The sequence below is a fragment of the Chenopodium album genome, chromosome 25, assembly GCF_948465745.1.
Source record: "Chenopodium album chromosome 25, dcCheAlbu1.1, whole genome shotgun sequence".
Classification (NCBI taxonomy): Eukaryota; Viridiplantae; Streptophyta; class Magnoliopsida; order Caryophyllales; family Amaranthaceae; genus Chenopodium; species Chenopodium album.
In genome coordinates, this window is record NC_137858.1 from 5154573 (window position 1) to 5171189 (window position 16617).

Genomic DNA, 16617 nt, shown 5'->3' on the forward strand with positions numbered 1-16617 from the left:
TTGGTTCGATTCTTGTTAAATATATAAAACAACTGAAAATCAAGCAAATGTTAAAGAACAATAAGCAATCTCATTAACAAGGTAAGAATGCACAAAGTCGTTACAATTAAGCTAAAAGGGGAAGTAAACATAAAGGCCTAATATAAGGTGTACATTACAGCTGCCTAACAAAAAAAAAAAGGTGTACATTACAGTTCATATGAAACTTATTTATATCATATTATAAATGTAACAATGAATTTTTAATAACACGGAAATTGTGTAAGTCGCATGTCATCCCGGTTTATCATGAAAGTCAGACTTTGATATAAATACTCCATCCTGCAAATTCCTGTTAGTTTTTTTTTTTTTTTTTTTTGAGTGCAGCACTTTAACATTTACACAATCTATATACCCCACTAGCTTTGATAATATGGCTAATGAAATATATAGTCATATGAAATTAATTTTTTAATAATAATAAATGTACTTATATTAAAAATTAAAATAACGCATTGATAAGATAAGCATGTAACAAAAAGTATAAGTTATAGTGTAAGAATTATCATGGTTATAGTGTAAAAGTATAAGAATTATAATCTAAGTTATAGTCTAAAATTGTACTTGTATTAGCATGGTTATAGTTAGAGCTGTTAAAAACAGACTTGACCCAAGAACCCGATCTGAACCGGCAATGATCTGAACCCAACATGTACCCAGACAATGGGGTGAAATTAGTGACCTATAACCCGACCTATAACCCGACCTGAACTTGACCTAATGTTAACCAACAACCGATTTCATCCAATATTTTTTGACCTGAACCCAAACCTGCACCCGACCTGAGAGAAATTGTCAACCGATTTAATCCGACCCAACAACATTCTAAACCCGAACTAGTACCCGACCCAATTAGAACCTGTACCCGAGTCATGGAAGGTCTTATAAAATTTATATGTCTTTTGTTCAGCTTATATACTAGTACAAATCTGTAAACCCACAATTCGATTCAGCTTATATACCTTTTGCTCCCTATTACTCATATATAGGTTTAATAAAATCTTGATAACTAACTCGAACCCGAATGTACCATCTATTAACCCACTCAAACCTGACTCACACACAACCCGGACCTGAAACTGAATCCGATCTGAATTTGGCACGAATTGAACCCGAGGACCAGACCTTCACCGACAATAATCTGAACCCAATCTGTACTCGAACAACGAGGTGGATTATGGCCTTCAATTTTGCCACTTTTCACCACCGGGCCCTAAAACCTAAAATTTTTCTTAAAAAGCGTGGATTAAAGCCTTCAAGTTTGTAACTATTTGATCTTTTTTCGCCCGTAAATAAAAATTGCCGAGATGTTTACCATGGTCCCTAATACCCTCCGGAAGTCTAATTGGGTCGGTGAAACCATCCAATATGCCCATAAACGGTCATTTTACCCGTTCGCAACTTGCATCGATTTTTTAAACTCAAGCCTACCACGGACGTTTATAACAACATATAATGATCATATATGGTTACAAACGGCATATTATGACCCCGAGATGTATCAATTAGGATCTCAAGGCTTTTTGCTTTCGGGCCCCTAAACTTCAAAATTTCCTAAAAAAACGTGGATTATAGCCTTCAATGTTGTAATTTTTCAACCTTTTTTAGTGGGAAGTAAAAATTTCCGAGATGTATACCATGGTCCCTAATATCCTCCGAGAGCCCAATTGGATCAGTAAAACCATCCAATATGCCCTTAAACGGTCATTTTAGCCGTTCATAACTTGTAGTGATTTCGTAAACTCAAGCCTACCACGTACATTTATGACAACATATAATGATCATATATGGTTTCAAAAGGCATTATATGACCTCGTGAAGTATCCCTTAGGGTTTCAAGGCTTTTCGCCACCAGGCCCCAAATCCTCAAAATTTCCTTAAAAAGCGTGGATTATAGCCTTCAATTTATTTTTTGACCTTTTTTCGCCCGAAAATAAAAATTGCCGAAATGTTTACCATGGTCCCTAATACCCTCTGGAAGTCCAATTTTGTAGGTGAAACCATCCAATATGTACTAAAACTGTCATTTTACACGTTCGTAACTTGCACCAATTTTGTAAACTCAAGCATATCACGAACGTTTATGACAACATATAATGATCAAATATGGTTTCAAACGACATTATATGATCCCGAGATGTATCCCTTAGGGTCCAAGGCTTTTCGTAATCGGACCCCTAGACCTTAAAATTTTCTCAAAAAACGTGGATTATAGCCTTCAATTTTGTAATTTTTTAACCTTTTTTCGCCCGGAAATAAAAATTGGCGAGATGTTAACCATGGTCCCTAATACCTTCCGGGAGTCCAATTGGGTCGGTGGAACCATCCAATATGCCATTAAATGGTCATTTTACCCGTTCGCAACTTGCAACGATTTTGTAAACTCAAGCCTACCACGGACGTTTATGACAACATGTAATGATCATATATGGTTTCAAACAACATTATATGACCCCGAGATGTATCCCTTAGAGTCTCAAGGCTTTTCGCCACCGGACCCCTAAACCTCAAAATTTCCTCAAAAAACGTGGATTATAGCCTTCAATTTTGTAATTTTTTAACCTTTTTTCGCCTGTAAATAAAAATTGCCGAGATGTTTACTATGGTCCCTAATACCTCCGGAAGTCCAATTGGGACGGTGGAACCATCCAATATGTACTGAAACTGTCATTTTACCCGTTCGCAACTTGCATTGATTTCGTAAACTCAAGTCTACCACGTACATTTATGACAACATATAATGATCATATATGGTTGCAAACGACATTATATGACACCGAGATATATCCTATAGGGTCTCAACACTTTTCGCCACCGGGTCCCGAAACCTCAAAATTTCCTCAAAAAGTGTGGATTATAGCATTCAATTTTGCAATTTTTTTAACCTTTTTTCGCCCGAAATAAAAATTGGCGAGATGTTAACCATGGTCCCTAATACCTTCCGGGAGTCCAATTGGGTCTGTGGAACCATCCAATATGCCATTAAACGGTCATTTACCCATTCGCAACTTGCAACGATTTTGTAAACTCAAGCTTACCACGGACGTTTATGACAATATATAATGATTATATATGGTTTCAAACGGCATTATATGACCCCGAGATGTATCCCTTAGGGTCTTAAAGATTTTCGCCACCGGGTCCCGAAACTAGGGGTGAAAGTAGATTGGATAAAAACCGAAAACCGAACCAAACCGAACCGAGTAAGCAATTCGGTTCGGTTTTGTTCGGTTTTCGGTTTGGATCGGTTTGAGAAAATGAAAACCGAATTATATCGGTTTGGATTCGGTTTTGGGATTCTAAAAACCGAAAACCGAACACCGAACCGAAATTTATAAGCCCACTTATCTTAGCCCATTTTCCTACATATATATACTCAAACCCTAAATATTTTCGTCCCCTCTTTTCCTTTTTCCCTTTCAGCCGTTTCTCTTTCCCTCACTAAAACCCTAGATTTTCCCTCTTCTCTCCCTCACCACCTCACTCTGTCCGTCCACCACCACCAATCCACCACTTCACCACCACTACTTGTGTTCCGTTCCACTACTTGTGTTCCGTTCCACCTCAGTGAACTTGTGTTCTGTTCCAGTGTTCGTTCTCAGTGAGTCAAAGCCTCAAAGGTATGCTCGAATTTCATGGTACTCATTTCAGATTTCACTTCTCTTTTCGATTTGGCGAATTTCATGTTTTGTTATGTTTGAATTGCTGATATTCCTTTGAATAGTTGTGTTTCTTTGTTATTTTGGAGAAGCATGCATATATGATGTTCTATTATAGTATTATGTTCGAATTGGTAATACTGTGATAGATTGCTTATTTTAATAGCCTCTGTTTGATAGATTGATTGTTCTTTTTGATAGATTGATTATTTTTCATAGATTGATTATTTTTCATAGATTTGCATAAAAATCGTTGGTTTTTAATAGCCTCTGTTTGATAGATTGATTGTTCTAGTTTTTGTCTTGTTGAATATAATGTGGTTGTTGTGATGGACTGATGGTGATGGTTTCTTTTTTCTGTTTTAAATCAAATTATCAGAATGTCCACAAATATGGGTAATGTTGAAGGGAATGTCCCTATTGAGGAGCATGAATCTGACAATGAAAAATCCAAACCCAAGAGGAAGAGAATGAAGGATCGTTCCGAGGTTTGGGAGCACTTTATCAAGGAAGAAACACCCACTGGAATGGAAGCACGTTGCAAGTACTGTGGTATGAGATACAAGTGTGGTACAAAGAGAAATGGCACTAGTCCATTGTGGGCTCATATAAATAGATGCCGTAAGTATCCCTATAATACTCCTAAAGATTCAAAACAAAGTTTGTTGTCTTTCAAAAGTAGTAAAAATGAAAGTGGTGGTACTAGTGGATTGTCTTATGTGAAATATGATCCGACTTTAATTAGAAATGCTTTATCTTACATGGTTATAGTTGATGAATTGCCTTTTAAGTTTGTTGAGGGAGTAGGCTTTAAACATTTTTGTAATGTAATGGAGCCTAGATTTCATGTCCCTTCTAGAATTACTGTGGCTAAAGATTGTTATGAAACCTTTTTAATTGAAAAAAGAAAGCTGAAATTAGTATTAAAAAAGTGTAATTCAAGGGTTTCATTAACAACCGATACATGGACATCTATTCAACAATTTAATTACATGTGCTTGACTGTTCATTTTATTGATAATGACTGGAATTTGCAAAAACGTATTCTGAATTTTTGTCCTTTATCAAGTCATAAGGGGGAGGAAATTGGGAAAGAAATTGAGAAATGTTTGCTTGATTGGGAACTTGAGAAAGTATTTTGCATAACTGTTGATAATGCTAGCTCAAATGATACCGCAATAGGATATATGAGAAGGAAAATAAATGGTTGGAAAGCTGGGGTTCTTAAGGGTCGGTTCCTTCATATGCGTTGTGTTGCTCATATTGTGAATTTGGTTGTGTCTGATGGCTTGAAAATTGTAAATGAGTCTATTACTCGTGTGAGACAAGCTGTAAGATTCATCAAACAATCCCCCGCTAGGTTGGTAAGGTTTAAAAAATGTGTTGTGGAAGAAAAAATCAACTCTAAAAAGTTATTGTGCCTTGATGTGCCTACTAGGTGGAACTCCACCTTTTTAATGTTGGATGCTGCTTTAGTGTTTGAGTTTGCTTTTGAGAGGTACTCTGAGGAGGACCCTCATTATGTGATTGAGTTAAATGAGAGGGAGGGGAAGGGCTGCCCTACTTCTGAGGATTGGGAAACAGTTAGAAGGTTTTCTGAATTTTTACAAGCCTTTTATGATCTTACTTTGCGTGTCTCTGGGTCTTTGCATGTGACTTCCAATATATTTTTCCATGAATTGGTGAGTGTTGCTGTCCTTTTGAAAGATATGATTACAAATGATGATGTGGAGATGTGTCTTATGGCTTCTAAAATGAAGGAGAAATATGACAAATATTGGGGTGATCCGGAGAAAATGAACATGCTGATTTTTATAGCTGTTGTGCTTGATCCTCGTTATAAGTTAGATTATGTTGAGTGGATGATAACTGAAATTTATGATTCTAAGCATGCATCTGTTTTGGTGAATAATTTGAAAGAGTCTTTGAATGCTTTGTATGAGGAGTATCGTGGTTCTTCTTCTGGTGATGTGATTAGGGAGGAAATGTCCACAAGTATGGACAATTCCTTATTTTCTCCCAAACACAAGAAGATTGAGGTATTGAAGAGTAAGTATAAGAAACACAAGTGTGAGAAAGATGGAGATGTAAAAATTGAGTTGGACAAATATTTAGAAGAGGATACGGAGGAGGATTCTGAAAATTTTGATATTTTGGGGTGGTGGAAGTTTAATAGTGCTAGGTTTCCAACAATGGGAAGAATGGCCCGTGATATACTTGTTGTCCCTATCTCAACAGTAGCCTCTGAGAGTGCATTCAGCACTGGTGGTAGGGTTCTAGACCCATTTAGGAGCTCCTTAACTCCGAGGGTCGTTGAAGGACTTGTTTGTGCTCAAAATTGGCTACGTTCTTCTCCCTTTCCTAATATAGAAGAGTGTTTACAAGAAGTTGAAGATCCTGAAGAAGGTAATATAAAACAACAATTATCATATGTTATTTTTTTCATTATTTCATATATATTATGTAACTTGTTTATTTTTTTTAATGTTATTAGACTTGAGGAATATGACAATTGGTGGTCAAAACCCGGACTTGGTTGAGCTTGATTGAGAGTTAGCTGCCAAGAATGAAGCTGCCATGTTGAATGAAGTTGCTGCCAAGAGCCCAAGAATGAATCTGCCATGTTTTTAGCTACTGCCTACTACTTTGTTGATTTGTGGACTGTTTTATTATCATGTGGACTGTTTTATTATTTTTAAGACTTGTTAAGTTGTTATGTCTCAATGTGGACAATGTCTGTAATTTAATTACTATGGCTGGACAATTTTTTTTAGTCAAGACTTGAGTGTTGTAATTCACTAATCCTAGACATTATGATTATGGTTGTGAAAGTTGTTTCTTAAAATTTATGCTTTTGTTCAGGAACAGGTACAAAATTTAGGCCTTCAAAAGGCCCAAAATTATATGTCCAATAAAAAGCCCAGATTTTTAGCCCAATACAACAGCCCATAAAATTTCGGTTTGGATTGGATTCATTTCTCAAAACCGAATTATTTCGGTTTGGATTGGATTGGATTGAATCCAAATTCGGTTTGGATTCGGTTTCAAAAATCCGAAACCGAAATAATTCGGTTTGGATTCGGTTTGGGGTGTAATCCAAACCGAATACCGAACTTTCACCCCTACCCGAAACCTCAAAATTTCCTCAAAAAGTGTGGATTATAGCCTTCAATTTTGTAATTTTTTAAACCTTTTTTCGCCCGGAAATAAAAATTGCTGAGATGTTTACCATGGTCCCTAATACCCTCCGGGAGTCTAATTGGGTCAGTGGAACCATCCAATATGTACTGAAATGGTCATTTTATACGTTCGCAACTTGCACCAATTTCATAAAATCAAGCCTACCACGGACGTTTATGATAATATATAATGATTATATATGGTTTCAAATGGCATTATATGACCCCGATATGTATCCCTTAGGGTCTCAAGGCTTTTCGCCACCGAGCCCCAAAACCTCAAAATTTTCTCAAAAGCGTGGATTATATAGCCTACAATTCAAATAAAAAAAAATTTAAAAAAGTTGTAAAATTCAAATAATTACAAGTATGAAAACGGACTTTCTTTTTAAGTACTCCGGAAAAAATTAATATTATTACTTTATGACATAAACAAGTAAGAAATCAAAGTATATCTCAAAAATTAATTAGAAGTAATACTTTATTGTCTGTATGCTCCGTTAATAAGGAAATAAATCGCAACTTTATGAAGAATACCATCCAAGAAGATTCTAGGTGTAAATGATGATTAATTACTCCAGCAATTATGTGATTGTGTGATTATTGGTGTAGATCAGATAGGGCTCTATGTAATTGTGTATACTCCGAATATCTCTATTATATAAGCCAAAGTAAATTAGTAAGGACACTATTAGCAATTGCGCACCTTTCCTCCGTTAAAGAAATTATAATTCATAAATTTGGTGAAGCTATTCGTCAAACTATAGGAAATGGAGCTCTTTTTCAGGATTCATTTGATCCTTTTCATGGTAATGCCAATTACTGTGATCATCAATCTACAACTGCAAATGACAAGTAAGTTACCAAAACTATTCGAAATTCAAGTTCAAATTTAGGAGATAGCATGAATAAAATAACCGAAGTTCTATATGCTATAGCCTGTAATCAAATCTCGTTCATATAATTGCATCTTGGTTGTTTACTCGTTTGCATGTGTATACCTATAAGCCCAGTAGGAAAATATATTCAGGCCCAAAGTATTGGGTCGACGTCACATGTATCTTGTCAATTGTCATCACTAATGTATATTGTTTGGTATTGAACTTGTTTATGCAAATAGGTGCTGCTATTGGAGTCAACTACGGATTCAAAGGAGACAATCTTCCAACAGCATATGATGTGATAGAACTCTACAAGAAAGAAAACATTCCTCTCTTGAGAATGCTAGAGCCAAATACAGATGTTCTCAATGCTCTAAGAGGGTCTAAGATTAAAGTTTCCCTAGGAGTGAAAAACGATGATGTATCGAACATTGCAATGAACGTAAACACTGCTACACAGTGGGTTTACGACAATGTTGTCCCTTACATCAAAGATGTGGATATTCAATGGATCATTTTAGGCAATGAGATGGTGCCAAGCCCTGAGGCTAAATTCATCCCTCAAGCAATGAACAATATACTGAGTGGCCTTAATTCGGCAAATATTGTTAATATCAAAATCTCAACAGCAGTAAATGCTGCCAAAGTCTTAGGAGTTGCTTCCCCTTCTTCTGCTGCGAGCTTCAGTAACGATGCTAGTGCAGATATGCAGGGCATTATCACATGGTTAGCAGGTACAAATAACCCGCTGCTAATCAATGTGCACCCTTACTACGTCTTTGCTTTAAATCCTTACAACATAACTTTAGATTATGCACTTTTCAGTGCAAAGCAACCTATAGTGGATGGAGTCACTCAGTACTATAGTCTATTTGAGGCTATGGTGGATGCAATTTACGCTGCCTCGGATAGATTTGGTGGGAGCAATGTAGCACTAGTAGTGTCTGAGACTGGGTATCAACTGTTCTAGATATCTTCATATCATCTATGTTCAATGAGAATTTGAAGGCGGTTGGAGTTGAGCAAAATTGGGGGTTACATTACGCAAACAAGGAACCTGTGTATCCCTTGACAATTTAATTTTGAAGATGCTTAAAAGCTCGCCATGGCTTCAAAAATATTTTCGATTGCTCTGATTCTTTTGTCTTCTGTATGTCCGTCTTTTGAAATAGTTCGTATGTTATTTTGAAGGTGTACAAACAGACTAAGAAAGGGTATGGTATCATGTCAAACAGACCGTAAACATTGAGCAACTTCCAATGTTCAAGACTTGATCTAAAATGTTGGCATTGAAAATTCAACAAATAAAAACAACTGTCAAACAAAACCATATTCAACAAATGAAAATATGTAAGCGCACAGTTCCACAAACATGGCACAAATTTCACCCAGATATAGGGCAACTTTGACCACAATGACTAGAACTATTCAACATTCTAGGCTCCTCCTGAGGGATCAAAGACACTTTGAATGTTAAACAATGTGGTACTAGCTTTACATGAAAGACGAATACCAACATAAACAACAGAAGGCAGCATGATCGAGTGAGTAGTGAGAGATCATGAGACAATACCAGCAATTAAACCTTTCGCGCAATAACAAAACAAATGACGAATCAAACTAAAACATGGTGAATATGGCTTGAGATTTTTCTTAAGAACTGATCTAGCACTCCCGATTAATCCTCTCTTACATAACAAAAATTGAAAATTAAAGATGTGATATACAAGACATGCTAAAATCAGATTCAAATTTCCTGATGGTCAGCTTAGATAATTCATACTCCGTATCAAATTTTAGTATTGGTCAAATCTTTGGTTAACCAAGAATTTGAAACACAGAATTTGACACAAATGCAAGAATGACTTGTAAAGGCCCGGAAAATTGAAATTGACATACATACACAGAATTCCTAATGGTCATTTCAATTCTCAAGAAATTTCCCCCCTTTTTATACGTATGTTCTATCATCCACCATAACCACCACTCCGCCACCAACACTGCCATGGGAGCTTCTCTCTATCTCTCTCAAACAAACTGTCACTTCCCTCTTTTCCCACTGGAGTCAGCCATGGGAGATCTACAAACTTCTCTATCATTTCCGCATCTACCGCTACAGCAAACTCTACTTATCTAAACCTGCTCCCCTCCCCATCCAACTGTTGATTCCAATCTCATGCAAAGTTCCAAATTCACATTTTTTTTCTGCGGAGTATATGATTGTGTATTGATTACAGAGTACTATTAACCATCCAATTAGGTAATAATGTATTTTCGAGAAAGAATATACTTTGAATACTGACTTTTTTCAAACAGTGGATGACAATTAGAAATCCTGGAATTCCAAAGTATTTTGAAAACCCCATATTAGGAACCCAAAAGAATTTACACTCTATTGTTTATTTCCTGTTGATTATTCTGCAATATGATGGTACAAGCACAAGAAAGCAATTAAACTTCATCTCATTTTCACGTGCAAGCAATTAGATCATTGCAACAGGAAGGCATTAGAAATCATCCTAAGAATGGGAATATGAGCATGTACAGAATTTAAAAACCAAAAGCTCTTAGTATTGTACTTTTTGTCATAAACTGATCAAAAACCATAAGCTTTTCACATTCTGAACATTTTCTAAGAACTCCCGTCACAAAACAAAATAAATCCTATCATCCACCCTCCGTCATCATGGCCAAGAAAAGATAGCAACTCCAGAATGGCAGAATGAGGCGCCAGAAATTATTGCATGGCAAAACCAAGTTCGCTCAGTTCAGTACTAGACACCCACTTTCTTTCTATCATATCCTTCTCACCAGATCAGCTTTCCCATTCAAAAACAAAGCAAAGCAGAAACCCAAAAAAATCTACCTTTCACTATTTTTCTGAAGCAGTATAGTAATCAAAAATTGAGTCTTCACAGCGAAGAATCAGAGGAAGCACCAGTAGAGCATGAAGCTGGAGAATTTAATTCCATCTTTAACTGCAAGCCTTGAAGCAGCTTCGATTCCGGTCTCCATTTCATGTACTGTAAAAAAACCCATTAAAAATTTTGTCAGCTTGTTGAAATTTCAATTTAAGGAACTATATGCAGTTCTCTACAATCAGCCTGCTCACAGAATTAGGGATGGTGGTTTGAAGTATTCGACATACAATTGATGACGACACTCAAATTAACAATACTTGACATACAAGTTAAACTCGTGGGTAGGTGGTGGGGTTGTAATCGACTGTGTTAAAGGATAATGTTGTAGCTACGTTAATACAAGGCAGAAATAAATTACCTTTTCGACAAATGCATTTATCTCTTCCTGTGTAAGGCCTTCATCATCTCCACCATCATCCTCCCAACCAAGAGCACGTAAAAAATCCAACTCTTCCTCTGGATGGATGAGTTCATGATGACTCAAATCACTCCCTCTTTGGTCTGAAAAGCTCTCGGCCAAGTCACAAGAACCACCGTTACAATTCACCTCACTGTTATTATCAGTGGGACTGGTTGGACCAGAGGCCACTTCCTTCTCTTCACCAGAACTCTGCACAATAGATGAGACAACTGAAGCAGCATCCACGGCAGCAGATGAAGCACCACCTTTAGATTTCTTCCTCACCAAGTTAAAGAAATCATTTCGGCTCTGAAGTTGAGCATGGGACAGCCGCTTGTCCACCGCTTGAGCACCATTCATGTTATAAGCAGGTGCCTTACGCTCACTGTTAGAATGTTTCAGGTGAGAAGGATTCTTAGAAGGAAGAGATGCAACTGGATTAGAGCCAGTAGATGGACCATTAACAGCAGTTGTCGCCTTCATTGCTTGGGCAGGAACATCCTTCAAAGCAGGAGAAACTACTTTTTCTCGCCCAGGTTTAAGCAATAGAAGCTTTGAAGAAGATGGATTTAAACCATCTGCTCGGCCACTCCCACCACGGACAACTTGACTCCCAGGTTGCAATGATGGCATTTGCTGCTGCCCATTCTTAGGACCAGCCACACCTTCATTTGGTCTAGCAGCTGTCTTAGGTTTCAGCTTATCAGATGGGTTAAGTACCTGCAGGAAAGGGGATTTCAAGTTAACTCATATTCCTCTATTAGACATGAGCAAGCACTGTATTGAAACAGGCACTATCAAACAGACGAGTAGACAACAGTTCCCTAACAGAAAACTCCCTCCACCCAAACTTATTTGTATTGTCAGTCCAATTCACACCATCGTATATAAAGCAAGAGCAGAAACAAGAAATATGAGACACACACAAGCAAACATAAAGGCTCTTGCCTTCCAACTATGAAATTCCTTAGTCTTTCCAGACCGGTGGGACCCACCCAAAACAAGACGACACCAAGCACTATCTAGACTCACCAAATCTTAATAATGTAGTTAGGTCATACAGCGCCACCACCCAATGCAATGCTAAGAGGTAAACAATAGCCAGACAGGAACACTCATACAGTAACTCAATTCAAAAATTAATGCAGCTATCGGAAAAAACTTAGTTAGACTTCCAGTATGGTTGACAGACGATTGATAGTCTAAAACAAACACTAAAGCCTTAATCAATCTTTAAACTTGAAGAAAGATTGTCATATAGCTAAATAGATAATATTCAGGCAGGATTACCATACTAGTACTATATGGAGAAAAAAAAAAACAGTTTTACTCCACTAGTTTCAAGGTTGACCACAAGAGACTAATTCAAATTGTAAATCCACAATGCCATAATCTAAAGCACATCTTGACTCTTCTAGGCTCTAGCCTTAAATTAGTAATTATAAGGGTGAAACAAACCTCATAAGCTCCTCCACCCCAACCAAAATACAAAATAAAGAAAATAAATGTTAATGAAATTAATCTAGACTGGACGAGTGGACACTTTAAACTCTCAGATGCTTAATGTACTATCTAATGTACCACATGAGCCTAATGTACTATAAGACAGGACACTTCAAACTCACAAAAGTTATAAACTAATCATGCAAATCTTAGAAGCTAGATCCTGTCTGACCCTTTAACAGAAATTATTTAGAGGCATAAGTTTGACATTGCATTATGGCCACTAAAAAGGAAAAATAACTAAGCTTAAAAGCCAACTTCTATAAGAACTGGACAACAAAATGGAAAGAGACAACAGTTGTGAGTCTTGTGACAAGCAATCTCATAAACTGTGTATTTATAATAGATGCAGTAATCCACTAAAAAAAATCAGGCAAAGGGGATAGGGGGAGAGAGTAAAAACATAAAGCTTAACTTCACAGCATATTTGAACGCATATACCCCTAACAAGTAGCTAGGTGATTAACATTGTAATTCCCATGGTAGTGCAATTCCATCCTCAAGCATGTGTTTTCATCGTGTTTTTCATTATTTTCCATTACCACTTGGGAGGAGCCGAGGAGGTATTAGGTGGGAATGAAAACTTCTATTGAAAAATGGTCAATTAAGGGTGAGCTAGCATTACCATGAGTCCATGAAAATGAACTTTGAATTTCCTAACAAATTTACATACAAATTCATTCCCATTACCATCATTTATGGCCACCTACCAAACGGGCCGTAATAGTAAACCTCATGCATCAAATTTCTCTAAACAAACAAGCATGTGCATCTGAATACAATTCAACAAATAGGATTGAGTGGCAATAGAAAATAAAGTTTCAACATCTACATCAGCATGCTTTGAAGAGCCCATTAACATAAACATAGTAATAGTATTCAAATAAAATACAGAACAGATTTATTAGAAAACAAAGTAAATGAAGCAGTAAGTTGGTAAATGCCACACTTCTTAACAATCAGGTTTCGCACTTAAGGATAACTACAGCAAACCTTTGTCCTACAGCACAACATTAGTATTTTTGCTGGATTTCTTCATTAGTATTTTAAATGAACATTGCAATAGGTGAAAAATCAATGAAACTAAACTAATAGATTTAAGAGAATAGTTTTTCATATTCGCCCTAAAATACCTATATTAACTTTACACCCTTGTATACATTTGTAGCTTATTGCCCCTTCTCAGCCATTTAATTTTTGTTTAGCAGCCAACTTAACAGGCATTCATTACTGAAATTATCATACAACGAAAATAGACACAGCTACCAGGTTTCCCACATTAAACTAACTAAGATGATTTTGCTGCATGCCGAACAGATTTTATTGCAGAGCACCTGGTACCAAATTCTTTATAGAAAAAAAAAATATGAAGCTTAGAAAAAAAGTATTACCGAGCTTTTAGGCATCGAGGAGGTCATAGGTATCAGCTTCTTGGATCCCACTGAAGGCAATTCCTCAAACCTCTGAGTCGGAACAACTTGCTGCAAAACAGATTAATAGCATCACTATTCAGCAATGCTACATGAAATATGAAACCAGTACCGTCAAGAAATGAACAAAATTAATACCTGCGGTACATTTTGAGGCCGCACAGGACCCTGCACCAATGCTTCAGCCATATTCAGACCATTAGGAGTACCTGCATCACCTGAGGTTGAAGCAGAAGAAGGTGGACCACCAACAGCACAAGGAGTTGGCTGCAAGCTAGGGGAAGCGACAATGCTAGTGCTGGGTGCCACAGGTACCTCAGCAAGAGCTGATGTCCAACCTTCACAGCCAATCAATGGAGAGGTGCCAATGGACAAGCTCTGAACAGCCCTACTCATTCCGGGTGATGGTACTCTGGCTATATCAGGCGTTGAAGGCCTCTCATCAGTTCCAAGCAACGGGAAATCTTTATCAAATGACACCTTCTGGGTGCCAGCTGAAGGACTACCAATGGTTCCATTCCCACTGCCGTTCATGTTATGGCCTCTATTTCTCAAATCCGGGACAGATCTGCGTTGCATGAGCTCATCTGGCCTTCTAGAGATCATAGACTGAGAACGTCGAAGAGTGTCCTTCTCAAACCTTCCCCCAATAATGCTTGCCAAGGGATCAGAATATTCGGAATCCCAATTATCAGGATTGCCTAACTTTTCTCTATCTTTGGCACGGTGATTTCTGGCAGAATTTCTGAATGAGGGCGAGTAAGGGTTCTTATCTTGCTTAATGGAGCCATTGCTGCTCGAAATTCTTCGAGAATTAGTTGATGAGCTCCGCTCTAAAACAGAGGAGTGGGGTGCATCTAAGTAACTGCTGCTATTCAAATTCCTATTTCTTTTCGGAAGTGCTAACAATGGACCATCTAGCAGAAAAACATGACATATAAAAGGAATATCAGTTATAAGCATTCAAGTGTATAAATAAAACCAACACACTTATATACAAACAAGCTTCCTAACAAGTACCTGATTTTGAAGATGAAACTTGGTGGTTCAAAGTCCCACCTCCAGTGCTTCTCAACCATTCCGGAACTAAACTGGGTTCACTTTTGTCCATAACAGGAGCTGAACATGTTAATATACGTACCAACGGAATCTCTGATGAACTTCCCTTCTCTTCTTCTTCTAATTCTTCTTCTGTCAATCTCTTTTTGTAGATACTAACCTATATGAAGCTGGCACCATCAACCCTTCTCAACCACCTAAAATAACAATCTCCAACCAAATATCCTACTCGACTTCAATTTTTTATTCCCAGGTTCAAAACTACAATTAGAGTCAATAACTCTTAGCTATGAATTCCCACAAAACAACTCTTCTATCACAATCTCCAGAGCTAACAGTTAATACTCGAATGCGATGTTGGGTTTATTGTCCAGAACAATGCTAAATCAAAAATGAATTGGGACAGCTACCCTCCTGTACAATTAAAACTAGGGTTTTGAAAACTAATTGTGGCGATCCTACAGTCAATAAAGGAACCAAAGGCGAAGACAAGTACCGACCCACACCAAGAGTATCAATGGAGGCGCAAACAAAAATGCCATTCGCCGAAAGAGAAACAATGGGGCATTAGAGAATTGGTGCAATACGCAATTCTACTCCTCCATCTTTGAAGAACAAAAAGATGGATTTGCAGAACACAAAGAAGCACACTTATGAGACCCTCATCACTTTCTCCAACAAACAAATTTCAATCCGCCACAAAATGTATCGTCAATACCACACTTTTATAAACCCTCAAACCACAAAATACCCAGATTATTAAAATTCACCACTGCCCCAATAACAAAACCCGAAATAATCAACAATAACGCATACGAATTACAGAAACCCTAACAAATTAATCCGAAATTACCAGAAATTATTAAAAATTCAAAAAATTAAACGAAAAACAAACGCAGGAGAGAGAAAGAGAGAAAATCCCGAAATCCCAACCTCAAAAACGCCGAATAATTGCAGCAGAAATCGAAACGAAAAGACGAAAGTAAACAGCGTTAAAAGTCTGATTGAAAAATCTCTGTGAATGCGAAAGTAAAAGTGAAGAGAAGTTGAAGGAAGAACCCAGAAGTTTGAGGAAGACGATGAAATTAGGGTTTTTTTGTTTTTTGGTTTATGATTTTGGTATCGCAAACGAAAGAGGAGAGAGAAAGAGGTTGAGGGAAAATAAAAGAGGGGAAGGAAGGAAGGCAGGAGAGAGAAAGAGAGAAAGAGAGAAATTGCAGTTCTCAGAGAAATGAAAAACGGATACAAAGCGTATGAAGAACCACCTTCTTTGCCGAGAGAGAGAGAATTTGTGAAGGTTATAGGACTTTGCTTCTTTTTTTTTTTTTTTTTTTTGGGTAATTAGGGCAATTTCTTTGTTTTAGGTTATGTATGTATGTACTCCGTAGTTTGGTTACCACATGTCTCTTCGTAATCCCCTACTTCATTTTCATGGAGTTTTTTTTTTTTTTTTTTTTTTTTCATTTTTTCAACAACTAGAACTATATGAGGAAGCTCATTTATCCCCTAATGTACATTAATTTTGATGGAAATTTTGACTACTCTA

At 37.2% G+C, this 16617-nt stretch overlaps 1 protein-coding gene and 1 pseudogene across 1 annotated transcript; one reads left to right on the forward strand and one right to left on the reverse strand.

The window, feature by feature from the left end:
* Window positions 1–7647: 7647 nt before the first annotated feature.
* LOC145613535 (glucan endo-1,3-beta-glucosidase pseudogene) lies at window positions 7648–8728 on the forward strand (annotated as a pseudogene).
* A 1397-nt stretch (window positions 8729–10125) lies between these two features.
* On the reverse strand, window positions 10126–16410 carry LOC145614963 (uncharacterized). Its single transcript, XM_081670041.1, has 5 exons — window positions 15033–16410; window positions 14151–14929; window positions 13974–14063; window positions 11038–11799; window positions 10126–10781 (listed from the first exon to the last, which is right to left on the reverse strand). Exons 1-5 carry the CDS (start codon window positions 15121–15123, stop codon window positions 10671–10673), a joined length of 1833 nt encoding a protein of 610 aa, XP_081526167.1. The 5' UTR covers window positions 15124–16410; the 3' UTR covers window positions 10126–10670.
* Between the last annotated feature and the right edge of the window lie 207 nt (window positions 16411–16617).